Below are 27,832 nucleotides of genomic sequence, written 5' to 3' on the forward strand. Positions count from 1 at the left end.
CCGCAATACACTTGCAGTAGCAATTTCTTAGAAACACCAACCAATAATACCGTTTGGAATTTACAAACAATTTTATCTATGCATGTTTAATATACATTGCTTATGGGTAGCGCGAGACGCTAAAATGCTGGTCTAGACACAGTCACATTTCAAACAAGGTAGTTTGCCATTAAAATCGCCAATAACCATTAAGTCAGTGGAAACAAGCCAAGTACTACCGAATGCAATACAATAGCCAGTATTAAATCTAACCAATAAATTATTCAAAGACGTTTCAACCGCAGACCTATTGGAGTGATCCCAACTTGCATGTACCGCTGTTTAAATTTCGAGTCCTCTTGATGCTGTGACATTAAGGTCTAAATTTCTTTATCAGTGAGGTTGTGGGTGGAATTTTTAAAGTTGTATTAAATAGTAAAGGAGTTGCTATAATTCAACGCCCAGCGGTGACCGAGTATGCCGTCAAGATGTGTGAATGTGTATATTAAACATTACAGACGCGGATTCGCTCGTGGCTGTGAATATTTATGTGTGCCATCAATCAAATGCCTCCTATTATGTCTTTATAGAGCTCTGATAGACGATAATTTAAGTACAATTTACGACAGCCAATTCAATTGTTTTATGGGTTTAATATGTTACTTGTATTGATCTATAAGTATAGTTTATTTTGTTGTTGTGAACTCTGCTTTATAATGAAAAAAAAAAACGGTAAAGTTAGAGTCGAACTCGTGGTAGTTATCGTTCCATTGAAATATGATAAGTTTAAAGTAAATTTGCAACAAAATTCATCACGTTGACGCGACCTAACCACTGAGCTATCCGTGCAGTCAAAAAAAGTTCAGTAAGTTTAAAAAAGTCAAGTCAGTTTAAAAGGCTTCTTTATTCCTTTAATAGTAGCTACTTCTAGTCTCTAGTAGTTTTCATTTAGAGAAACATAAAATACGCAGCATCCAGCTTTTCATAAGGAAGGACCTTCAAACTTTTCCTTATACTAAGCCTGAAATTTATCTTGCTTAAATTGCAAAGGAAAATATTCTCCAAGAACTGTCACATCACAGACAATAACCAAGGACAATTTGCAATAAAACCGTATATCATAATAAAAATAAAATAAGAATACACACTTCAAAAAAGCGATTACTCTGAACACAATGAACGGGTATATTAAGACGATAAAACCGTCTATGTAAGACGGCCGGGACATAATGTGTAATAACATATAAAAAATATTAGACAAGCGTTTTTCGTCCGTATTTTTCCCGGATATGTGATCGCCATATTGTTACTAAGGAACTCTTAGGAAAACACTTTCGTTTTATATTTTTTGCTGATTTACTAGAATGGTTTGTATTTTGACTAATACTTGTGAGTATTAAAGACCTGTTAAAGGATCCTATCCCACGTATTTCTTTTAAATATCGTATACTTGGCAAAAAATATTTACCAAAAGAAAATCCCAAGAAAAATTACACAAAATAAGTTGATCGGCTACTAAGTATTATGTCACCATCAATCAACAAAATATTTTCCAAAACTACTACGCTTTCCACGTAATAAACGAAAACGACCAAAATATTCAAACCATAAAACGAAATGCCAACGTCCCAAAGGATTTAACAAAAATAATTTCCCATAATACCACAAAGAAAGCACTAAACAAGAAATACGCACACATCATTATTTTAAGTGCTATGATAACCTGTTTTGCATCGCTTTTGACCCAAATCTTTGCTTAGACGATAACGAAGCTTAGCACGCAAATGACCCATGAAAATTCTCCATAAGACATAAAGACTCCTTCTTCCGTACATTGGAACCCTCGAGAACGATTTGTTAACGCATCCAAAAACGTATTTAACCCTCAAACTGTCATGGGACGGGCTTAAGCAAAGGACCTTTGAAAACTGATCCATACCACAATAGGGCTGCTATAAAAATAAAGTGGAACCCTCACAAGGTCGATGCTAATGTGAAACCGATACATGTCTGATGTTCCCCTTCCTCATATAGCGTCGATATTTAATATTAAATGTAGGGTATTGAAACGAAAATAGGCTGAGAGAATTCAAGTCTTAATGGCTCCTTGGAAGCTAAATTGGTCCCAAACATTAATTTCTCCATAACCTAGATATATAAAAGAAACAAATTTCTTTTATCAGATGAAACCTCTTTTTAGTCGTTTTTTTTTTTTGCTTTCCTATCCTGAACATAACTGCTATTATGTGAATGACATATTATTTAAATAATAATGTGTGCAATTTTATTAGTCATATCAATGTCTACACCCTTTTCTCCTCACTATTTAATTTAACGCGTTGTTGGTCAAACAAGTTGACGTTTTTGTGGCCAGTTTCAAGTTAGCCGGAAGATTTTACAGAGGCCTGTCTGTCGGTTGATAAGAGAAATGAAACTAAGGATTCGAATTAATTTTACATTTGACTTTTAATTTTCACCTTCGTTGCTTCAAGGGCAAGTTACATTAGAATTTTAGAATTAGATAAAGGTTTTAAGTTTTAGTTGAATATGAGATGAGAGTAGACAGTTTTATTAACACAAGTAAAAACAATATTTATATAAAAATATACAAGTAACTTTATACATGAATTTTTTCATACAAATCGTTTCGACCAAGTTCAATGCTTTGTGAAATTTCCTCAGTTCAATCCGTGCTCAAGCAACATCTTAATCATCATTCTGCCTGTCGAAAACAGAAAAAAAAACAAAGACAACGAAGACCAAAATATTATCAGACGAAACAGAGAACTATATAGTACTGATAACTTCGACCGTGAGTCAAATAGGCGGCCAAAAGGGCTCGTTTATTATCAGGATAATATTCTGCAGTAATTCATCACAGCGAACTGGGCTGAAACAGTGGAACAGTGACTGAGCACCAATGTTTTGACAGATGTTCTCCCGAACTGTTATTTTTGTCGCCAGGGGTGTTAATTTACGTTCCTATTTAGACACCAGACCGCACCCCAATTAAGGAATTACTAAATGTAATTTGCATATAATAACTTAGAGGTGAATTCAACGTGGAATTTGTCATCTGGTAGAATGTAGGATGTTTCTAATAACTTTGCAGCGGTGTACAAGAAAAGTTAGCTAGTGGTGTGGTTTCTTATTTCTTTCATTAGGTTGTTTTTGACCCCGTCGCAAAGAGTGATTTATAAATTTGACTGGTATGTTTGTGTCCGTTTGTCGCACCGTGGAATTTAAACGGTTAAACCGATTTGGTTTCGGAATTTTTCACTTAAAAGAGGATTTTCAGAGGTATAAATTGAAATAAGATCAAAAAATAATAAGCTGAATTAAGCTTGCCAAAACTTTGCGACAAGACATACCCCAGAATGCATTAAAAATAAAGAAAATCCTATAAAATTCACGCGTTATATCTCAACAAACTATTGATTGCACCTTCAGTTCATTCAATCCTAAATCCATCCCCTATGACTCATCTCCTCCAAGAGTCGAATAACTACTCCTAGTTACGGGGACCATCTGTTTGTATGCAAGATATAAACAAACACTTCGAATGCACGCGAAAGTGTCGCAACAGATTATTAGTTGGATGCTAGTCGTGACGTTGCGGCGAGACACAACAAATACTGCGATGGAAGTGGAGACCATGATGAGGGGGTTAGAGGAGACTGTCCTCAGACACCATCAGAATAGGAACAATGGGAATATATAAGGCTAGCTGCCTTGTTTATCAATATTTATTTTTATTGATATTCTTGATTTCTAAATCCTTAAAATTACTTAACACCTACAAAGGTACGTATAGAGGAAGTTCGGAGAAGTTAATGGGCAAACCAATGGGGACACCGGACACTGTCCGTTTTAGGATTAATGTCGAAGTATATTTGAAACGAAATCCTAGCCTAAAACCGGATTTCACTTTTAGTGCAATTAGAAAGTGCTCATCGCCTATTGGTAACTTTTATTATCTGTCAAAAGGTTACTCCTAAAACGGACAGAGCATTTATTATATAATTTTTTACGATATTTTTTTCCAAAGACGACTTTCATTTGGTTTGATTTACAGGCTTATAAAGTTCAGTTGTTACTACTCGTCTTGTTAGTGATAGAGGGGTAATACATATAAAGTTGCCATCTTGTTAAGAGGATGTTTACAGTAAGTATTCTAACATTGACAAGTCATACATCTTGTCCCAATGTTTACTGAAAATATTGTCTAAGGAAAGTAAGTAAACCCTTCTATTTTAACCTGTAATATCACATAGAGTTGATTGATTCCATGTTTTTTCAAAATATTCGACCTATTTTGCGGCATTGCTTCTCAAAAATATTTAGTCATGAATACAATAAAATTAGCATTTCACTATATTAAATTAGACGAAGTCAAGAAAATAAATAAATAATAAGGTAGGTTATTAATATGGATATTTTTAAGCCAATCTTATGTCAAAAATCAAATCTTTTATTTCATTTTTCATAGTAATATTTTTTTTTATTTTGAGTACTGACTAAACTTAGCCTGTTTCAGACTTGTGTACGTATTAGGAAATTTATTTAAACGAACTTGTTTTCCTCTATCCTTCAAAATACCTGAAACATAGACAACCACATCAACACGTGTGCTCATTTACTTCGAAAATATTTCGCTGCACTAATTTTCATGTCTTCAAATAGTTGTCAACACATTTTGAACCTTAACCTCAAAGTCAGAAGTCTCCATTTCCATATCATTCAAATGCAGTACTGGTTATGGATCATTGTTGTAACTGTGATCACGGTATGCCTATTCATTGTTTTCGTTGACAACAAAGTAATGTGTGTGGCAATGTTGAAATGTCGAACGATGAATATAGTTGACCCTAGTACTTGAAAGGTCATTGTATAAGCAGGCAAGTTCTTTAGAAAGGGTTATTGTTCGAATATAAATAACTAGCTGTTGCCCGCGACTCCGTTCATGTGGACTTCATTTTACAGCACGCAGAATTTCCTATTTTGCCCTTTAAAATCAAAATACCCAAAAAACGCTGTGCACATATTTCATTTATTTCAATAATACAATATGTAAGACAAAACAGCCATTTGTGTATTTGTCTTAATTTTTTGTCAATAATACCAAAACTGAATCTAACTTTTTTACCGAAACACCACCTCTGTATACCGTTTACAGTAACAGATTTGATTCTTTTCTCAGTAGTAAAAAACAATTAATGTGTCACAGATTTTATTCTCAGTGCTTATTAACTTGTCGCCGTTAATAAAACCAACATAAAACCACAGCATTTTCACTTCTATTCCAACCAACATTTTGTCAAGACTACCACGTCCTAGCTCTATCTGAAGTCCCAATACAATTACTAAGATATAACAAGATAATTTTCTATCAAACTCCTGTAAGCGTGAGTGTCTAACCGGCAAAGATTATTGCATCTACATCGTGGCTACACCGTCAGAATCTTAATAAGTGTGTCGACAGCCCGCGGGCCAGTAGACATCTTGGTCCCTATGACGCCTTGGTACTCACTACTCATACTATTTGCTCACTCGCTTCCTTAAGTTCGTATTTGAAGCGAGTGATTTCAAACAGCTTAAAATCCCTCCTTTTTACTGTGCTCCTAGTAGTCGGACCAGTTTTACGAGTGTTTCCATGAGATTCTTCTATTTTGGGAGACAATAAGCTTGCCCGATTTCTTTAATTTACAATGTGTGACACCAAACTAAGATAGGTAGCTGGTTTTTTAGGTAACATTTCCGAGAACCAAGCGCGTCAGGTATTACTAAATGGAACCTCTATCTATTAATTCTAGCGCTCTATCACTAGTTATTGTAACATTATAAATAAATTATTTTTTCTTTTTTATCAAGTCTGGAGACAGTGAGTTTCGAAAGTAACGTGTCCGATGCCCGAAACTATCAAAATTCAACTAACGGCCCTTTCGTCGCGCCTGATTTTGTTACCGCCGTACCTGAGGGTACTTTTTGGTCGCTGAGATGTCATTGTTAGATTTTGTTGGTGAAAGTTGTTTTTAAGTGTTCGATTGTGTTGTATTGGTTCTTATAAATCTGATTAACTAGTACTAAAGTAGCTATTATCATTTAAACGATGCGATAAATATTGTGCAAATTATGCGAGAAATATAATACATTGCTGGCTATCATATATCACGTTAGATACCCGACCTGCGCGGCTGCACAATGTATTGCAACTTGTATAGCTTGCTTGCATTTCTCGCATCATTAAATGGGCCTTTAGTTACTTAGAGTTTTTTTAATAATAACATCAATAACCAGACTATCCAATAGTTAATCTTCGTTATCATTTCGATAAAATGAACTGAAAATTTTCATAAATATGGATTCAATATCGATACCTTCAATCGATTCCATATTTTTTTTACATTCTTCTGCAAACATGCACTGAAATTTTTCATATTGATATAGAATTTTGCGACTCAATCATTTTAGTTCAAAACTTCTTCTGTTTGTGAAAGTTTTTATTTTGAATATAATTTTACAGTAAAGTTTATTTCATATGAATTTGTTCTTTCAGGTATTCCAAATAGGGTCGAGTTTAAGTTCTGCTGGTACATTTAATTTTATTCTCTTTAAAAGTTTTCAAATCATACGAATTTTATTGGTTTATGAAATACTCATAACATAGCTTGTTCATGAGATATTGATTTGAACTATGTATGTATCAAAACACATCTTATAGAAACCTATAAAACTAGAATAAAGTACAAAACTTTAAATCAAAATTTTAGTACTATTCGGTGTTCATTAAATCCAAACTGTATTTTATGGTCAAATAAATACAGAAATATTAAGTTCCTGCGGAAAAACACAGAATAAAGAAAAAAACGTTATTAAGATTGCCAGACTTTACATACATTTAATCATAACTCATACAGACATCCTCTCTAGCCGAGTGATATTGTGTGTGTCACGTGACTTTAACCTGTCATTTCCATATGTTCCAGTATCTCCTCCGTTCAAAATTATAGAACATCTCCTTTAACACCAACTTTTAACTTTTCAATAATATTCACCCATACGCTATAACCATCTTCGGGAACATAAGTCAAACACTAAAAATATCAAAAGAAAACAATACATCATAGCCTCAATATCCGAAGGTTTCATACAAGTCCCTTCGACAAGAAAGCAAATCGCTGTGTGATCTGTCAACGAGGCGAGAAAGGCAAAAAAGTTGAATTTCTTACCGCATAAGCGTAATGAATAAAAGGAGGCGGCAAACTTTCTGCCGTTACCGGTGAGGCGGCGACGGGACTATTCTGATAGACGATAGTAGTGGCTTACGTAGACGAGTTTAGTATATTTACAATCGATGCTGATAGTTTGATTTTCTGAGATAAGGTTTCAACTTTCAATTAACAATTTCGACTATCTATATATCACGGTTCATAAGAAAGTCTGATGGAGGACGGACACACAGCGGATCCTCAGTAATATTGTTCTGTACTTACTCTTTTATGTACGAAATCCTTAAAATGATAATTGAGCTGATAAGTAGGTGTCAAATGTTACCCACCGTATATCTACCTAGCAACGAGAACCCATGCAGAATTAGTCCGTTACGTAGCGTGAATTAAAAAAAAACTGCACAGAAATTATGAATATTTTTTCCACAACGTTCGCTAGGGTTGTTCTCTTCTCCTTTTAGAATAAGAATCCAGACGTTTCAGTTACAGCAAACAAATAGTTGGAAAACATTTGGAATAAGGATGTGTGAGCACAATTTGTCGGTACGGACGTTCGGGCGCCCTCTCCGCAGGAAATGAGCGTATTTGTCTTACCTGAGCGTTGTGTGTTCCCTGTTGGAGCGATAAGCGATAATATTATATTGATATTGTTGTTTGTGATGGCATATTTTTGAGAAGGAACGAACAAAGAAGCTCATTCTTTACGTGTGCTCACTTCGTAGTTCGTCGTTTTTAGATGCCAATGTTTGAAATCTTGTGATATTATTATGTTCCGTTGCCGTATGTCAGTGGTGTTCCTAAACTCTTTTAATTATTATGATTTATGTTTTATGGATCTACGTAAACAGCTGATTTGACCTTTTTAATATTCCTCTGCCATGATATTAAATTCATTATTTCAAGCTGGCTTACCACAAAAATTTTACGTCGCCAAGTGGATATTTACCTATATTTTGCTAATACATATTTTTTTTTATTATTGCTATCAAGTAAAGTAAATACATAGCAACTCTTAATATTTTTCTACCTACCGTAACTGTATACAACCATACAATTATTGATAACAAAAACAAACAAATGAATACCGTATCACTGAGCCCCCGCCCCAGCCTTGAGCCACACATCCATAAATTCACTTACCAACATTTATGAATGTTAATAATTAAAGCCGCTATAGCGAACTGTTTCTCTACGATTTATTTGGTGTTTCAACTGTTTATGCACCGTGTGCCACTGAAATCTAGAAGTCAGTTCCCTGAAGCCACATTGCGGGATAACGTTGCCGTGCATCGTTGAATTTCATTTGTTTTATTGTGGAATCGTACTCCTTTGGAATACAAAACGGTTTTGAAGAATAAAGCTTGTAAGTTTTGTTGGTATATTGAAGATCGTAATTAACTGCATCGATGCAAATCTATATAGTATGTTATCACAGATTCAAAATGCAAATAGAGTTAAGAAAAAAAACAATACGTACTAATTTCAAAATTAAGACAGGGTAGTAACCGATAACATTGTTTTCATCGTAGTCACGCGTCGGACAAGCATTTGCGTTATCTAAGGGTGCTTGTCCTGGGTCTGGGTGTCTTCGTGCATGTGATTTGAATGTTTGTGTAACCTCCCACGACACGAGGATAAAATTTATTAAAACAGGAGTAGATTTTAAGATATAATTTTAAACTCTTTCATTCACGAGGTAGCCTTTGCCTTAAGAAAAAAATATTTTTTTGTTCATTTAATCCTGATGTAGGCACTAGATAATACTGAGCAAGAGCAAATCCAACACGAACGACGAACATTGGACCATTTCATAGCCCAGTACTAAAAACTACTGTGAAACCATCTTGTTACATGTAAAACGCTACTACTGCCGCATAAATTGTTTATAAAAGCTTTGTTCCAATCGAAGAACGGACAGCAACCTCGGAAGTCCTGTGGGGGTCACAAGTAACATCCACATAAATAAAGATTCGAACCTATGGTTTACGAGATGTTTAGTGCTTGGATGATTCTGTATAGAACATAAAAGTTTAATGTGAATCGAATGGCAAACGGAAAACAAATACCAATGAAGGTAGTAGGAGGTGACGCGTGATCAGAAATGAGTATGTTATGTGATTTGTTGATGCTCACTCGTCTCTCTTATCTTAATTGATTAGATTCTCGGTTTATCTTTGGAATCGTTTCTTGTTTCTGTATCTATACTTCTATACTAATATATAAACCTGAAGAGTTTGTTTGTTTGTTTGAACGCGCTAATCTCAGGAACTACTGGTCCAAATTGAAAAAATATTTTTGTGTTGAGTAGACAATCAATCGAGGAAGGCTTTAGGCTATAAACCATCACGCTGCGACTAATAGGAGCGAAGATACAATGGAAAATGTGAAAAAAAACAGAACGGGTATAAATCATAACTTACATCTTCTTCTACCCACGGGAACGAAGTCGCGGGCAACAGCTATTTCTGTATATAAGGAATAGGCTTAAAATTAACAAAAGTCGTACTATATAGATACTATTAGTTTAGTGCCATATGACGATTAAATTCACATAATATGGTGCAAAAACTTCCTTACTTCCTTAAAAGTACAAAACAAGCAAGAAACCTTTCAAAATACAAAAAAATTAATGATAAACAAAACTCGTCTTATAGAAGGCGGATAAGAATCGTCGGGCCAGAATAATTGTTTCGCATGGCAAGAGATATAAGTACCGTCGTGGAAATGACGGCCAATCTCTTGTAGATACAGATGCAGGTGATGTTTGACCTGGTTTCTGAGGTTAAGACTTTTTGAGTACGACGTTAAAATGATCCTGGGATTACAGGGAAGAATATGGAAATATTATTGGTAGTAAAGTTGGAGATTCGTCTTTTATTATTTTAGAATTCTGTAATGAATTTGATGGAGAGTTTTAGTTTTGTTTGTTTTACAGGCTTAAAGTTGGACGATAAATACTTAATATTTTTAAACTATAGTCCGATTTTTAATTAGAGGCAGTAAAATGACAATTGCAACTGTCATTTATACAAAAAAGGGTGACCCGCTACAATAGTGATGTTTGGAAATCTTACTACGACGATGACATTTAGTCATGCTTTATTTTATTTGTATCAAAAATTTACTATTTCCATTAATTGAGCTTTTATAATTGTAAGTTGATATTAAATTTGTTTTTCATCCAACCACTGCATAATGTCAGAATTCATCCAGTTTGGAGTTGGATGCGCTCGACTTTTCTTGCATGGTAAGGTGCTTCATCTTATACCAGCACCGCATTTTCTTTAATTTTATAAATTTAAATTAATATTATTATTTTTTTTACATTTAAAAACAGTCACCGTGCATGTCTTTTGATAAATTGTCGTAAATATATTTTTTTTATACAGAGCTAATTTGATATCTGAATAAAAAAAATGTAAGCTCGACTAACTTTTGATTGTAATAAGTCGATTCTAACACATCACTATTTATTTGGAATTAAAAACCCGCCACACTGGAAATGTCATTTTACTGCCTCGAATTAAAAATCGGACTATAGAACAATCTAAGTTATTAATGAATTTAATGTGAATTCATTAATAACTTTGATTGCATTCAGCCTTCTCTTTTAACAATACTGCTTAAAACTTCATCTAGATTTTTATAATTTAGTCAAATATTTTCGCAAAATCAATAAGTTGGTTCTTGTAATTATTTCACAATCTAACCTAATTTTCTTTTTCCAGGTCATCACCACGTTTGGTTGGCTCCGATGCTTCATACAAACTGAGCCCATACGAAATGGAAGCCTTAAATGCCGTAAGTACTTTCCTACATTAAGTTACGAGTACACATCATGTTGAAGGATATCCCTAACTTAGAGATAATGTCGGAGATAAAAAAGGTTTTAGTCATGTTAGCCGAAAATCTTCTGGGAACAAATTTCATACTGAATTTGAACAAGAATCTGTTCTTTATAAAGTTCAGAATAAGGGCAATGAAATGGATAATGTTGTTTACAGACTTAATACCACTTTAATGATTAATGACACCGAAATTACAATACATTTTACATACAAATTGAGTCAAGTTTCCAAAACCGTAGCTATAACGAGGGTAACTATGGATTAAACACTATGTAAAGTAAACATCGTTATCTGTCGACTTATTGCCAACTAGACAAATAATAACATAATAATACGGCACGCATGTAGCCTTGCAGATTGAAATGAGGCTCATGGGAGGAGATATAGCGTTTGCAAAATTTTATTGATTGGCACAAAATTGGAATCAGAGACTTTGTTGGATCATCATCAACCTTACCTATCAGTGTTTTAAAAGGAGCGACTTCTTATGACGTATAATTATGGTGACCTATCATGGATCGTCCTAAGTAAAGCTTAACCTGTGTTCGATCCCCTTGCGCAGCTAGCAGCTGATGTTTAACCATTGTGATGTAGATTATTAAACATATTTTGATTAAAGATTTTTTTTAAGCTGTCTCAGTTACTATAATGAATATTGGGATTTTAATGTTAATAATTTGATGGTCATTGGACGTCGTTGCCCTCATGTCGGTCGTACTCAGCTTTTTTTTCAATCACTATCAAAATATTAGAATCGATCCCGCTTTAACTTACATATTGTACATCAATTTCCTGTATTCATATAATTTATTGACCAATTACGTATCCTATATATAGCAACCGAATAGCAATTCATCTATAGCGTATTACTGATAAGATCGAAATGCGGTTAGATAGTAACTTGTTGCAAATGATTTCTCGGTGTAATGGTCAGTTAATTAATCGATTTTCCTTATCAGGAGCAGAATTATAGGTGCGGAGACCTTTCGTAAATGGAGTCATTTCTCATGAACCACTTTCGAGTTGTTCTAACTGCAATGCTTTTATAGTCCATAATGTTTTAATGTTCGTTTATAAACGTGATTCCCTACATTTTATTATCTAGCCATTTCTTTAATTAACTATTGACTTTGATTGAAACACGCGTACCAATGCATGATCCTGTACGAATTTGCATGATTAATCAAGTTTGAAATATTTCTTGCTCTCGTCTTTTTCGACAACAATTCAGCAATTATTTTAATTGAATAACCTTGATAACCTTGATACCAACACCTTTTCTATAAATTTTACTTCATTTGTGAAAAAGAGACACCGATATACGCGGTGATGTGTGCTGTCATGCTTCCACAACCCCAATATTTTTTCTTCAAGAGATCGCGGTAGCTTGAGTCCTAATGACAATGTCAATAGCCTACAATCTCTATGATACGTAATAAAACAATTGCCAACCAAAACGTAGGTACTAAGGACACGGTAGCATCCCATGTGTTTATTATGATATTTGTTTTACGGTATTAGATTATTAGCCAACCATGCTTTGTTTGTATACAAATGAGTTATTGACGTTGGTTCCGAATGAACAATTGAATAATATTGAACATGTTTCGTCGATAGCAATTGGATGGTATTAGAATTTATTTACAATACGTGAATTTGGGATATTGAAATTGGATGAAATAGTCAAAGCCTGTGCTCAGGCTAGCTGAACAGAATAGTTTTTATTTTATTGTAGACAAAATTTAAATCCTGTTTTCATAAATTCGCATAGATCTGAAATTTGGTTAGATTTAAAAGTTTTTTTGGTACACATCAAAAGCTCCTACCGATCCGTTACTGTTTCTGTGTCGTTGTTGGTACTGTGTCTGCGAGACTGTGATTATTCTCGAAAACTGTAAAGCTAATTGCAAAAAATAATAATAATGTTACTTATAAAATATGGAGGATGTTCATTAAAGGGCATCCATTTCTGTAGGTCTCTTGAAAATAGCTTAAAGCTAAGTCGCTAAGTTGGTAGTTGACCTGTCGTAAGAGTCGATTAACACGGATACGGTTGGCGCCAAGTTCTTAGCACTAGGGTTGCGCTAAAAAATTAATGATTAATTATATTTTGGTGGCACTTGATCTTTTTGTTGGCATTAATAGAAGGCATAGATGAAACTTTACTGAGAAGGTGGACTTACCTGTATTGTACTTATACACCGTGATTTTTTAGTCGTCTTACAAAAGCAGCCCAGTTCGTGTATCCAATGACTAGAACACGTTCATGATAAAGAAATTGGTATTTATGAGATTTCAATAAATTTAAAATGCAATTTTTATTCAATGTTATGATGCAATTCGTAGTTTTTTAGAAACACAGCTTTGTTGCGATGCCTTGTAACACTGGTGAGGGGCGCGGGCGGCGGTTTTTATCGTTTAAGGAGTATATTTCAGATTTCTCTTGTTTAATTTTTCTTCGTACTTATTATCTTAGTTGATAATAAAAAAAAAATAATCGCGCCTAGGGGTATTTTACGTCGGGTACATGAACTGGGCTACTTTTGTAAGACGACTAAAAAATCACCGTGTATATGGACAGAAAAATATAACTAAGTTTAAAATAAGATTTAAAAATATAATGTGATTTAAATAAGTTATTACTCCGACGCGCGACGGTAGGCTTTGGGAACAGGTAAAATTGAATAAAGTTCTTGAAAAAAAAACTGCTTTGAGATTGAAGTGAAGGCCAAAAATGGAATGGAATTTTGAAAAAAAAACCTAAGAATCAACCCTAGCTTCTACACAAGTTAGTACTTGTAAAAGCTTTTTCACGCCATTCAGTGCATAAAATCTGTTTTGGTACGAACCTGAATAATACTCAGACCTTACTTAGTAGGGTGCTATTGTTACAGTTCAAGTCTATGGCCCACAGTGGTACCAATTTAGCAAGGCGCCAATCCTTTCTCGTAATCTATTGTTAACTGTTATTTAAGCTTAAGAAGATACAGTAATTCCATTAACGGCAAAAATATCCCGCTGAATGAAACGACTTTTTTCACCTTTGCAGGTATCGAAACGTCGGGAACTAAAACCAAAAATTAAACCGCGATAAAATCCGTAAAAGTCGTTTCATTTCAATGTCTAACATTCGCGTAAACCTAAGAAACCACTATATGCACGAAAATAGCCGAATGGTTGAGATCAGCCAAACTGTGCGCGACGTATCCCGGGTTTGATTGCCGCGAACGACAAGCGTTTGTGTGTGATCTATGAATGCTTGTCCTGCGTTCGGGTTGGTGTCTTTGTACATGCTTGAATTTTTGTCAATAAATAAAAATAAGCTTAATGTGTTTAGCAGCTGTCCTCAAGGCCAGGTTTTGGACGGTTGGCAGAAACAATGCTCTAGGTGCCCCAGAATTTGGAATGTTATCGGTATCGTTTGCATAATACTCATGATAGTGTTGTTTTGTTGTATTTCGTGGACCAATAGTCGTATATAAACTTAAATAGGATTTTGATATCTTCGAAACTGTTTTAGGTTTGGCGTCCGAATTTATGTTAAATTGGCATGTAAACTTCGTCTTTATGCAGTACAAATAGTTGTTGATACCATATAGAATGAAGGTTAGAAGATTTATAAAAGTGATCAGTATAGGTGTCATCTAGATCTTCGAAATTTATAAGATGCCGCTGACGTTGACGCAGTTGATTGATATATGTTGGTATCATTGATACATGAAGTTTATTCAATAGTTGACTGTAATGAAACTAAGAATTTGTGTAATAATTTTGTATAAGCAAAGGATTTAACAAGAATAAATACATAAATAATAATTATTTGCAGGTAATTTAAGAATGATGTGATCGTACTAAATTTAATTTAAGGCATGGTGCAGATCTCTATTATATCTTAACGAGTTTAAAACAATATAAGGCGGGAAATATTCATGTACAACTATGGGCGAAATGGTTTGGCAAAGCATTGCAATCCACACACCAAAAAACAATATAATCGATTTAAAACGCATGAGATTTGTTAAAAAAGTATGGAAATTAATTTGTAGCAAATATTGCATGAAAAAAAAAATCCCTGCACGATAAACCTAAAAATGCCACCAATGTGGTTTATACAAAAGTCTGCAGACAATTTGTGCGGTCACGAGCCTCCATTAGCTCATCAAGACGCTTTTGTATACAGACGAAGCGGAAACAGGAGGGATTTGATGTATAATCTGTCAGAACGCCCTGAGATTACTACGGGAAGTCGACACAGTATCCAGTAAAAACTAAGCGACAATATCGAGGGATTTGCTCGTACTATGTTACCTTTTTATTAGCTAACTGCTGTCCACCCGCGTGGACAACAGTTTACAGGGCGCGGTGGTTCCCGTTCCCGTTTGAAAGCCGGAATTCTTTTATTTTATTAAACCTTCCGTGGACCTTAAGGAACATACAAAAAAGAAATAGCTGAATTGGTCAAATCCATTAGGAGTTATTCGCTTACCAAAAGTCATTTTTATTTATAGAGAAGTGAGAGATGACATCCTTGATTACCCGAAACAAGCAGCAAGTAATTTTTTGATAGTTTGAGGGCCAACCATAAAAAAGAAATAGAATTAATAAAATCAATGAATCTATAATAATGTCCTTTATCTACTTACCCTGGTCATCATAAATAAACTCATAACGATGGAATCCCTATTGTAGTAGTGTCTGTAGTAGGGGCAACGGCGTCAAAAGATACGTTTGAATAAGTTGCAGCAATAATCGTTGATTGTGTCGTAACCAGGTCTCGCTCGGTACATCAGAATGACTCTTTTGAGGTTTAATTGTACGTAGTTCTGTTAATTTTAAGGTTTGAATGGAAACGTTCGGTTTAGAGGCTTTTTTGTAGCAGAACTTTACATAATATATTTCTACCTGAATTGTTTGGAATCGGAGAACTTTCAGGGGTAAGTAGTTTTAAATGGCTTAGCGATTTCCAAGTGCTTAATTGGATAAAAGTAATTCGATAATTTTCAGATTAAGATATCCGTGATTAAAAGTAAATTTTGTACTTGTATTTCAATATATGAAAACAGAGATGATAGACGGAAACAACTGACAGCATACCTACATCCGAAAATCCACATACTAAATTAGACAATAGATACACACCCCACTAGGATACATCAATTCAAATCAAATCGTTGTTATTTCAACGACCGCGAAACGATAATGGCGATTAGTATAATGAAATGAAAACATTAGCTCCAAATAAAGACAGTCACGGGGTGGGCAGATAAATAAATTTACACTCTATTACATGGCAGTGATTCAGCTACTCGTAGGAGGGAAAGGAGGGTTTGTGGCGCCAGAACCAAGACTATAACGAAAATGAGATGTAGTAAAATCATGATTTGGGATATAGTCTCAAGGTTCGAAATTTGTTGTAAGTTGAACTAGTTCGCTTATCTAAATTCAAAAGTTTCTGTTCATTAAAGGTTGGTTGGAGAAGAAACTAAAACAATATTGGTAACATTTGAAATTGATATTGTTTAAACTTATGATCCGGAAACAATATTGTATGGAACTTTTAGATACCCAATAAGTTTCTTGAAGGTGGGACGAGTTTAAATCATTAGTTATAATGTATATAGTAGATAGTATACTTTTTATAACATAAAAATGATACTTACATAGTTATACTTGTCCTGTCCGAGATTATTGTATTTCCTCTATTTCCCTTTTATATTCTGAAGCTACACACAATATACCTGAAAGTTGCATTTCATCGTCACAGTGAGCTTCACCGACGAGAAAAATATTCAGTGTCACATGGCCCGAACATAATCAAATAATCAAGTACTCTATAAAGATTGGCGTAATCTATCAATTTCTTAACTTTATTCGCTTTTTATAACAGTCGTAAAGAAGTAGCGGAATGTCATCATTAATGGTTAATACCTGTGCTTAAATTTTCAGTTCGCTTTAATTTCCTGTTGGGTAGAAATATTTAAATTTTAATATTAAGCATCTCATTATGGTATGCTACTGTTGTGGACTATGCATTCTTTATTAAAGTAAACGTCGATACTGCCTCGTTATCATATTTTGTTATTTATATCAGTTTTTTTGCATTAATAAATACGCATTATTGTTTTTGTCCATAAGTCAGTTGTACGTTTGAAAAATCGGGATTGGGTACTACAAGGCGCTATTTTTAGACCACATCAAAACATTACGACCTTTTTAAAATTAAAGAAATGCTGAAGAACATTCTGCAATGTAGGCTAAATATACTGGCCTACTAACGAAGGAAAACATATAAAATGAAATGTTCGTACCATCAACTCGTCTTTATGACGCCAGCTCTATTAAGCCATAATAGTCATTTGACTCACATTTACCTTGACGTAAAAAATATATATCAAACGGGGTAACGTTAATGCATCGCGCTAGCAATCTCGAAATCGAGGGGTGCATAATTTATCATACAGCCAGTGCCTTATATGTGAAGCTATTTTAGGGTTGCATTGGTAGAGAAAAAAGCGAACGTTTTAATAGTTTTTACGTGGTTAACGAAGCGTGAATTAACTGCAGTATTATAATCGAGCAGTTTGGGTAATCATTTTGTTTTTTGTAATACGATGTATTGATTTTAGTGTTCCACAATTCTTAGAAGACCTTACACTCCTAATATTGCATTATTTTTATTTTATTTACTCATTTAAGCTTACGCTTTTATCATGTGCTGTATTTTTATACCTGTCTTCATATTCTTATCAGTAATAGACTTTTTCTTAGTAAGTAGGAATATTTTTATCAGCATACAGAATCTAACCTAGGAAACAGCTTCGCCCTTGTCAGATTTTTTATTACATCACACGTTCCTGTGAAGAATGAATTTCAAATGGTGTCGGAAGTTTGTGTTGGGGGAATAAATCCTAGTCCCTTACTATTGGAAACAATTAGACGATGTCTGTATTGTATTTCTGTAGATTTCATCGTTCAAAAAGTGAAACAAGTTCTAGGTGAAAATGATAACGGTTTTGCTCACTGGTAAACTTTATTACTGTTCGAACATTACCACACAGTTGATTATTTTACACAGAGATACAGCTATTTGCGTGATCCATGAATGCTTGTTCTGATTCTGGGTGTCGTTGTGCATCTTGACTTGACTTTTGTGAAACCTCAGCGCTACACAAGGATTAAATGCCTAAAATCGGGATGACAAAAAAACTTTTTACTGAGTTGATAAAATTGACAGTCTCTTTCCATCTTATTAATACATCCTGCATGATTATTTGTTGAGACGAAATTTAAGACGTTTTTTTTACATAAATAGAAATACATAAACATAAACAGGTGTAAACAGACATAGCTGCGAGAACATGCATGGAACAACTAGATGGAGAATCTCTAAGGTGAGTATTAGGTGACTTTGGCTGGAGCAAATAGTAACGCCACAAGGTATTTTAGGGCGTTAGAAACTGTAAAGAAATATAAGCCTTGAATCGGCGGTAGTGATGTACGATGCACTATTGTGATATCAAAGGATATCATACTTATATTTAATAACAGTTGTTACGGTCGAGCACGTGTTATACTTGTGAGATATTGCAATCCATTCACTACAATGTGTTGGTACTATGTAGTATTTACTCAATTTTTTTCATATATACTCGGAGCTTTATTTTCTTAATATATGTTACTCTATTCTTTGTTCTGTCATTTTATAGTACTAGTTTTAGACAGTGTTCTTTTTCTTGTTTTCTCTTTCTGTGTTCGTTTGTTTTGTCAATTCGTATCATGTATCAATCTTAAAGAGAAGTGTTTAATTAAAATCAGACTCCGTACCTACGGATGCCATTTGAAGTCAGATGAAATTAGCATATAACGAAATCTATAGTCAACCTTTGTGCATATAAATCCTCTCAATGAAGCTACTGCAAACATATGCTATGTACAGTATAGTAAAACTTTAAAATTAATCGAATTTGAACCTTAGCCTGCAGTTATAAGGTCTAGTTTCTCTTCAGCAACTTTCCAGCCGTCAAAACGACAAACGACATTTTTTTATCAATCCCCGACCGCGGTAGGCACATCTATCAATATCGTAAATTTGACTATAACAACGTATTTCTGGTTTGCCTGTGGCGTATGTCTGTGCGTGTCGCAGTACTAGGGGAGCAAAAATTAATAAGAGGAAACGCGATTTTAACGACTTCCAGACAAATTGATGCGGAACGATCATTTGTTATGTTCGGAGCTCGTGGACTTATTCTGTGAGAATCCGACTGATTTCGGTGGAGTAGTGGAGTTGTAAGCTTTAATAAAAGCTTAAAGCCACAGTAATTGCTTCAATTTTAGGTGATAAGGTATTTTTTGAAAAATAAAAAACACCGTCTCAATTCATATTATGGATAAGAATAGGTGCAGATGGTAAAAGGGGTAAGAGGATTACAGCTTCCTTAAAAAAGATATATATTTTCATTAACATTTTGCTTAAATTGTATTCACGTCTTTTAAGTGTCAAATTCACACTCCCTGTTTCTAAATTTATTTAGGTTACAAACACAAACTGTTAAAATAGTAAGACATTATCCTTCATTAAACAGAATACGCCTTCCGCCACCCGCCCTAACTATTGTAAACTTGATTTGACGTCCAAAACAATATGGCGGCCGTCTGCCAGCTGACAAGAAAACAATTTAGCTACTACCGATTAGCCCGGGGCCCTATCCCTAAGGATACTTATTGCACCTCTGGGTTATTGCACAAACCAACACGAAAATAGATACGTTCGTTCTAATTTGAGACTTAAGAAAAAAACCTGTGGTTTAACAAATATGGGGTGTTTAGTGTGAACAGCTTTTGTCAAGTAGATTACAAATGACATCGATATGTTTCTGGCTCTTAGTCTTCTGTTGAGACATGGATTTAAATGAAATGTTGTCGTTTTGGCTTATCATCTTCCAGGACAAATTTTAATGCTTACGTAGAGAAGGATGTTTGCATACGAGAGGATGCAAATATAGCGTCCCTTTTAACACAATGTAGTGGGACTTATGACTCAGTTGCAGTAATGTTAGAATCACACAGCAAAATAGAAGCAGAGAACGGCACAGAACAGAAAAGTCCACATAACAAATATCAGTTTTTGTGTTCTTCAAATGTAAAAAAGCTAAAAAATTACTTGAACTTAATCCGAAGCTAATGGAAACAAGAATTTAGCAATTAATTTCTGTTTGCCGAATTCAAACCGTTCATCCAACACCGTACAAAAATCGACAAAGAGGAACCCCAATATTTTGAGGCTACACAGTAATTAAGCCAAGGGACTAATAACATCAATTGTTTACCTAAAAACTGCATGGTAGAGGCAGACTCGAAAACGCCTGCACGGAATGGATGAAAATGATGCAAAAAATAGTAAATAAACAGATGCAAGCTATTTACATACAGTGAAATCTCATCGACGATGCGGGCAGCCTCGTAACGTTGGACTCCTACTAAGGAATCACGAGTGTATTACAAATCTACTCTTGCAAGCAATAAATTATGAAATCAAATAACATGGGAAACATACAAAACATGACTAAGACAAAAGTGCTTCATTAAATTACTGTTCCATAGTAGAGCCTTAAAAAATATGATTGATTCGAGGTAAAAAAGTATTTTCTACCGAAACTAAGTACGCATTTCTATAAGAAAAATTAGAAGCCAAATAAGTAATCAAAATATGACTACTATTGTCCACCACTAATACCCAAATATGTATATCTTACTTCTATACATCATTTTGAACCATACTATAAATATCTCTTTCAGTCATCCAATTATCACCACCAACCCTCGTTTAAGACTAAAACTGATCTACATAATTCGAATCCAACTCACCGTGTAATCACGTGCCCACACCAACACCTAGTAGACACCCACTCAGCTCTGTCATAAATGATACAGATTCAACTCAGAATTTGCATGCGAGCGAGACATGTTTGTAAATCATATGTTTCGAGTTGTTACCAAGACTACGTACACATGTACTTTCTGTTTGTTTTCAAAGATACTCTATTCACACTCAATATTGGAAATCTGGTCGTTTGTTTGTCTCTTGCTTGTCTTGTGTACGAGAATTTTGGGACTTGTTTTGAGGTACATAATGTATATTGTTTATACGATCCCATTAAATTCTGTCACTAGGCGGAAACAATATTAAAAAATAAGTAAGAGCATTCCCTTATTTTTTTCAAATCAAAATCTGTTCATCAGTTCGAAAGCTTTAATAGCACGCACAAATACATACGAGACGTTAAACTTACAACATCCAGTTTTTTGTGTTGAAGGTAAAAACTTCATGCCATGTAAACCTCTTGCTCTCGGTCCACAGCATATTAGGTTAGTTAGGTTAGTTGATTAGCACTTAGCTGTTTAATTAGTCAGATTATTATACTGCATACACACATGTGTAGAGACTCAGTACCTATATGCTAAGAGACCTGTTCTGTGTTATGTATTTTGAATTCAGATTTTTACTATCAGTATGCATATACCCAAAAATTGATTGGTTCTGGTTATGGTTGAGCTAAAATTTTGACATTGTATAGTGCGTGACTATGGAATATACTCTATACTAATATATAAAGCTGAAGAGTTTGTTTGTTTGTTTGAACGCGCTAATCTCATCAACTACTGGTTCAAATTGAAAAATTATTTTTGTGTTCAATTGATCATTCATCAAGGAAGGCTATAATCCACCATCACGCTGCTATACTAATAGGAGCGAAGATACAATGGAAAATGTGGAAAAAACAGGGTAGATATAAATATAAATCATAACTTATATCTTCTAACCACGCGGACGAAGTCGCGGGCCACAGCTAGTTAAACATAATCGCCATCAGGTTAAGATTCGTTTGAATTGACTTTTTGAGTATTTCATTCCAAAACCAGAAAGCAATCTCAAAGTTAAAATGATTTGTTTCAAGACTTTATTAAGCAAATAGTACAAATATATATTTTGTGAACCATATGGCTTGCAGATTCTCCTAGTCTTTATTCATTGATGCTGCCACTCAATTTGAAGATCAATTAACTGTGTGTCAGGACCACAATTCCTTGTTGCTTTCAACCTCAATCTAGATAGTAACTATTTGAATGATCTTCAGTCGATTTCCTAGTCAGTATAAACATTTCAGTTTGCATAACATATTGTTAAAGAAAAGTAAAAAACACCATAAAATGGCATCTATAGCATCTCTGAGGATAAGTCTATGAGTAATTTTGACCATACAATAAAAACTAATCCACCATTATTCCTACTTAGAACAAGAAAACTTAATGAACAAACTGAAAAACAAAAAAATGGAACACAAACTTTTGAGAGACAATGCAATTATTTCAATTAAAGACCTCAATAATACAATGAACGATGTTAATACTATGAACATTCAAGTCCAGACAGACGTCTAAATACCATCGTTTGTACCACAAACAGTGGATGTTGATGCTGCAGGGCCCGTGACTAATGAACTGTTTGTTATCATGAGCTCGCATGCACGCATGCAGGGGCAATGTGCTATAAAAATATACGACATTGATACAGTGATCTAAATAACTTTAGACAATGTGGTTGTTGTTGAACTGAATTAAGTGAGAGATGAATGATTTTTTAATCTTTACGATAAAGGCAAAATTTTTACAAAGCTTTTTTCAATCATCTATTATTTGTATTTATTGATAGAATATACTGCCTACCAACTAATAGACAATTTAGGGGTAGAACAACTTTATACTTATTTTATATGATGACAACTACATACATTGCTCTTGAAGCTACGGTTTCAATATTTGTTCTACCTATACTAAAATACGGCGTAAAATTTTTATTGTGGTTTTATTAAAATTTTATTAAATTTGTTCATTGTCCAATTGAGACATCCCATTTCTGGACAAAACCAAAACAAAAAAAGACAAGCAAGAATTTCATTTTCGAAATTACATCAATAAATAAGAATTAATACAATAGTTGTAAGTAAATAAGCAATGATTTACAGCCTGAATGCATAATCCCCGGAATCGCATAAAACAACCAAAATCCCGGTGTCGAATAATTCCGATATACAGAGTTGTTGTGAGCAGTTGCAGAGCCCTCTTTGTGCAGTAATGATGACGCGGTGTCGCCCACCGCACTTATTAGTATAGATATAACACCAACTGGATAATACTGGAAGCGGCAACAGAATTCTCGAAACGACACTTCACTTTGAACCTTATTTAACATACGAAAGTATTCATTATATTGAAAAAAAAAAGACAATAATTGTTAAAATTAAAAGTTTTGTTCAGGCAGTACCCATCGATGGACTTGTTAGCCTTTTAATATTTCGGTTGTTTTTTTAATTAATACCTGCCAGTACAGAATTGAAAGAATCTATAGCAAAAATAAACTTTTTCCTCAAATCAAAAGTAAGCTGTACAAGTCCATGTTTCCATTAGAATACCTTAGTATCATGCAAGTTCAGCATAAGCGTTACAATTTCAGTATCGCCTGTCACATCTAGTGTCTCAAGCATCCCTTGCAGAATCACCTAGACAAATTCACCCTCCGACATTGTCGCTTTGATCTGGTACTGATGTTTTGGTTTCCACTCAGCACCCATGCGTCGAGGGGACATGCCATCTAGCTATCGATGTCGCCTACAATTTGAGACCTCCTCGTTCCTGATTAATTCCTGGTACCTATGTAAAGTTTGGCATCAACGTGTTATATTGAATGACCCTTTGTGTTACTCTTATTTCTTTTATGTATATCAACAGAAGTATATTCGAACGGGTTTTAGAAGTAACAATTATAAAAATAAAAAAGGTGCATGAACGATTTTTGAGAAGGATATTTTTGGAAGACAGATAAATTTTTTCAAATATACGGCACTGTTTTCTACGGTCTTTGCCAAGAGCTCAATTTATCAAAAATTTAAAATTCACTTTCATTTCAAAGTTGATGAAATCTTTTGTTATTATTAGTTGGAGCAAAATAGCTTTCAGTAATTCACATTTTAATTCAAATGAAATGTTCAGTCCAGATTTCAGATGCTAGACAAAACCCATTACTTGCAAGCGCTGAGATTGTAAGTTTTGATGAGCTCCTTTTGTTTGCTTTAGCATACGAATAATATTTTTTAATATGTCCTACTAATATTATAAACTTGTACGTTTGTTTAGATGGATGGATGTTTGGTACTCTTTTACGCAAATATAAATAGATGGATTTTTGATAAATTTATTACACAGACAGTTAGCCTGGAAAAACACAATATTATAGTTCTTATTAAGATTTTTGGAAAAAACTCATTTAAAAGTTTTTCAAAAAAAAGCAGCTAGTAAAGTGCGAGTCAGACTTGCGACAGTAAAAGCTCCTTATAAATAGTTTACAAGAAATAAATTCTGAAAAGAAACTGCAAAAATTGGTTACAATTTGCTTTGCAATATTTATGACCGTACAGACGGACGTTTTACCTTCATAGTTTTTGTTTTTATCTTTTTTTGCTGCGCACAGGGTTTCGTTTTCACCATAGAAATCTAAATAACAAGTTGTTATCTAAATAACAACTTGTTATTTAGATTTCTATGGTTTTCACCCTTTGGATACGGTATCCAAAACATATGTCATCGAACACACCATCGTACGAGAGCTAGACATGAAGTAAAACATTTTTTATAGTGAGCACATTATATTAATGACCGCGGCATATTTTATAAAAATAATATTCACGTTTGACGATGCATAGGGGATGGAATCCACAAAAACTTGATATAGATCTCTCGTCAAGTGACGCGGAATAGTCAGCTGAGCGCGAAGCCAGGAAATTATGATGAGGGACTCACAAATATGGCGGCTTTATTATGAGAGAGACTTAGATTGTCGCTGATGATTATTAATTTTATTTTAATTGTAATTAGAATACTGGCTTATGACATGTCTGTCGTAGAGTAAAAATAGATTCACCCAGAGATTAAAAGCTGAAATATAAATATCTATATAGAAATTAAAATTATTAACTTCGTATTGGCACGCGAATTTTATGGACTTTTTTGGATTTTGACTACATGTTATCTAGCAATCCCTTTTCTAATCATTACTTTTAAATCTAAAAAAAGAAACATGCGATAATTTTTATAACAAAGTCATTAAATATTCCGTAACAAAGGCAATCTTCAGCAAAGTTCCCGCGTCCGCCTAAATTCTGCATAAACCCGAACCACACATTAACATCACACTGAAAACCGATAATGAAGGAGGAAAGAGGCGTTAGTTGCTGGTTGCCATGGTGATACATCATAACATTCTCATTACCTCCCCTATGGTAGGAATCGTCGAATGTTTTTTATTTGATTTCGCATCCAATTTGCTCTCTCAGGCGCCAGAAGCGGTCTGGCCACGCGATATGATGGGAATTACTTTGTGTACCCTATAGCTATGTGCCATGGATTTGAACGTGAATATGACCGCTTTGATCGGTTTTCAGTGTCAATATTTTTATTTATTTCGATGGTGGTTTCGATTTTGGGTTTCGCAAATTTCAACAAAATCATACGAAACAAAAAAATATTTTGGTTTAATTAAAATATTTAGAGACTCATTGAAATAGTGTGAGTACATATTAACACTAATTATAGTTTAAAATTCTAAAAAGCAGTGCAGAGATGAAATACTGTAACATACACCGTTGAAAGCACAAAGAATTCAATTTAATGACATAATGACGCCCATTCAATAGCGTCTCAGACAGGGGAATCCACAAAGAATGTGGTACATGTGCAGCAATACTTAATTGGGTCTCAGGTGCGTTCGCGGGAGCAATAACAGGCGCGTATTACACCCACAATCGTATTCGTACGTACCCATAAGTGCAGACGCGCTTAGTTGTAGCGAGACCATTCGTTATGCGATTCAGTCGCAATTTATAATACTTTATTTTTTTTGTTATTTCACACTGTAAATAAGTCTTAGATAGATTCTCATACTGAGGTATTTATATCTCTTTTTCTATTCTTTCTTGATTGTTAAAAGGAAGCTGAAATGAATATGGCTTGTTTAAACATAGAGTTGCAAAAAGATCTGTAAAAATTATACACTCATAAGAACGTTTATCCTGTTGTTTGTACAAGTGTATACCTTCCAATTCTACTTGCAATTACAACTTTTTATAATTATAGGTAATTAAACTGTATATTTATAAATTACCGGTAACATAGTATGGGGCAGCATGTAACAATAAAATTAGTATAATAGAAACTGTTTTGTGCTCGTTAACAGCTGTCTCTGGCCACAAAAATAGGTAATTCATTTTCAAAAGCTTTTGAATTTTGAAAAATTGTATTCTCTATTTTATAATTCATATTCGTATTTTAGTGGTTGACCGGTTACAAACAGCTGGCATTTGGGAATTGTCGTTTGTTCGTTTTAATTATTATTTGCTAACTAGCTGTTGCCCGCGACTTCGTCCGCGTGGTTAGAAGATATAAGTTATGATTTATACCTGCCCTATTTTTTCACATTTTCCAATGGATCTTCGCTCCTATTAGTTGCAGCGTGATGACCAGTAGTTCCTGAGATTATCGCGTGCAAAGAAACAAACAAATTCTACAGCTTCATATATTAGTATAGATTAAAGTTCTGTGGTTTTAGATCTTTGTGTGTTGAAAACCTAATCTTAACTTGTGACCTGGTTTAGGATTTCTTCCAAGAAACTTATCATGCTAGTTTTATTATTTAGTAGTTACTAAATATTTATGAAATCGTTGTAATGTATAAAAATGACACGTCCAGTTGTTTTACGAATTGTAAAATGAAATCGTTTATTTTGTAAGTATTATAAATCATAACTTTTATATTTTTCTTTTTTCGAGGATGCTGGACTCCAAATTGCCTAAAAACTGCATTTCAATAATAAATGACATAAAATTTATCTTTACGCAAACAAAATGTTTTCTAGAAACTCTGTTTTCGTTTTCGTCTGATCATGAATGTGACCCCTTAACTGCATACGCGGCTCGTGGCGAGGGATTACATTCAACAGAGGATCATCATTTAGGGGTTTAAAAATATTACCATGTTTACCTGCGTACAAACAAACAGAATTGCAGAACCAATTGCTTTGATGCCGCGGTTTCAAACGACTTTAAAATAGCCTTCTTTTGTTCCAGTTTTATACACAAACAAGATTTAAAAATCGTAGTTGAAAGAAAGAAGAGGTAGAAATAATTTAAATATTTTTATATTTAGCAGCATGTTGCTAAAAAAACTAGAAGGCAAGAAACTAGTTTTATCTTAGTAAAAATGATGATAACTCTTTGATGACTCTAAATAAAAAATATAAAATAATTTACTACTTGCCTCTACTGTAGATAAATGCCGAAATAATCCGTCAGTTATATGAAAGAAATTGGAAAGTCGGAGATGACTTTTAAAAATAATGAAAGGCGTGTAAATAATATAATCATTCATTAGTACATAAGTATATAGGTGTCCAGTCATTCAAAAAGGCCTTCCTAAAAGAAGGTTAATAAAAAATAATGATAGTGAACTTGTATGATCAATCAGTATCTTTTTTATTGCAAGAGAGGCCTCATTACGCAAAATAAACTTGATTCATTGTTAATATTCGTCGAAATTATAATTTGAGTGAAAGTGCGCAATGGACTTGTAATAAGTTGATTGATTGGGAATGATAACGCTGCGCTGCGAATAGGGCTAGCACAGAAAAGCGTTTGCTGAAAAAATGATTCTTTTTTCTAGTCTGT

General features: G+C 34.1%; 1 protein-coding gene across 1 annotated transcript in view; it reads left to right on the forward strand.

Moving 5' to 3' along the window:
* The window catches only part of LOC113497287 (kinesin-like protein CG14535), a 564,341-nt gene that overhangs the window by 46,800 nt on the left and 489,709 nt on the right, over positions 1-27,832 (forward strand). Inside the window, exon 3 of the mRNA XM_026876776.1 lies at positions 10,937-11,009. Coding sequence (XP_026732577.1) covers positions 10,937-11,009 — 73 coding nt within the window. The remainder of the gene's footprint in view (positions 1-10,936; positions 11,010-27,832) is intronic.

Source organism: Trichoplusia ni, chromosome 9 (assembly GCF_003590095.1).
Source record: "Trichoplusia ni isolate ovarian cell line Hi5 chromosome 9, tn1, whole genome shotgun sequence".
NCBI classification, from domain to species: Eukaryota; Metazoa; Arthropoda; class Insecta; order Lepidoptera; family Noctuidae; genus Trichoplusia; species Trichoplusia ni.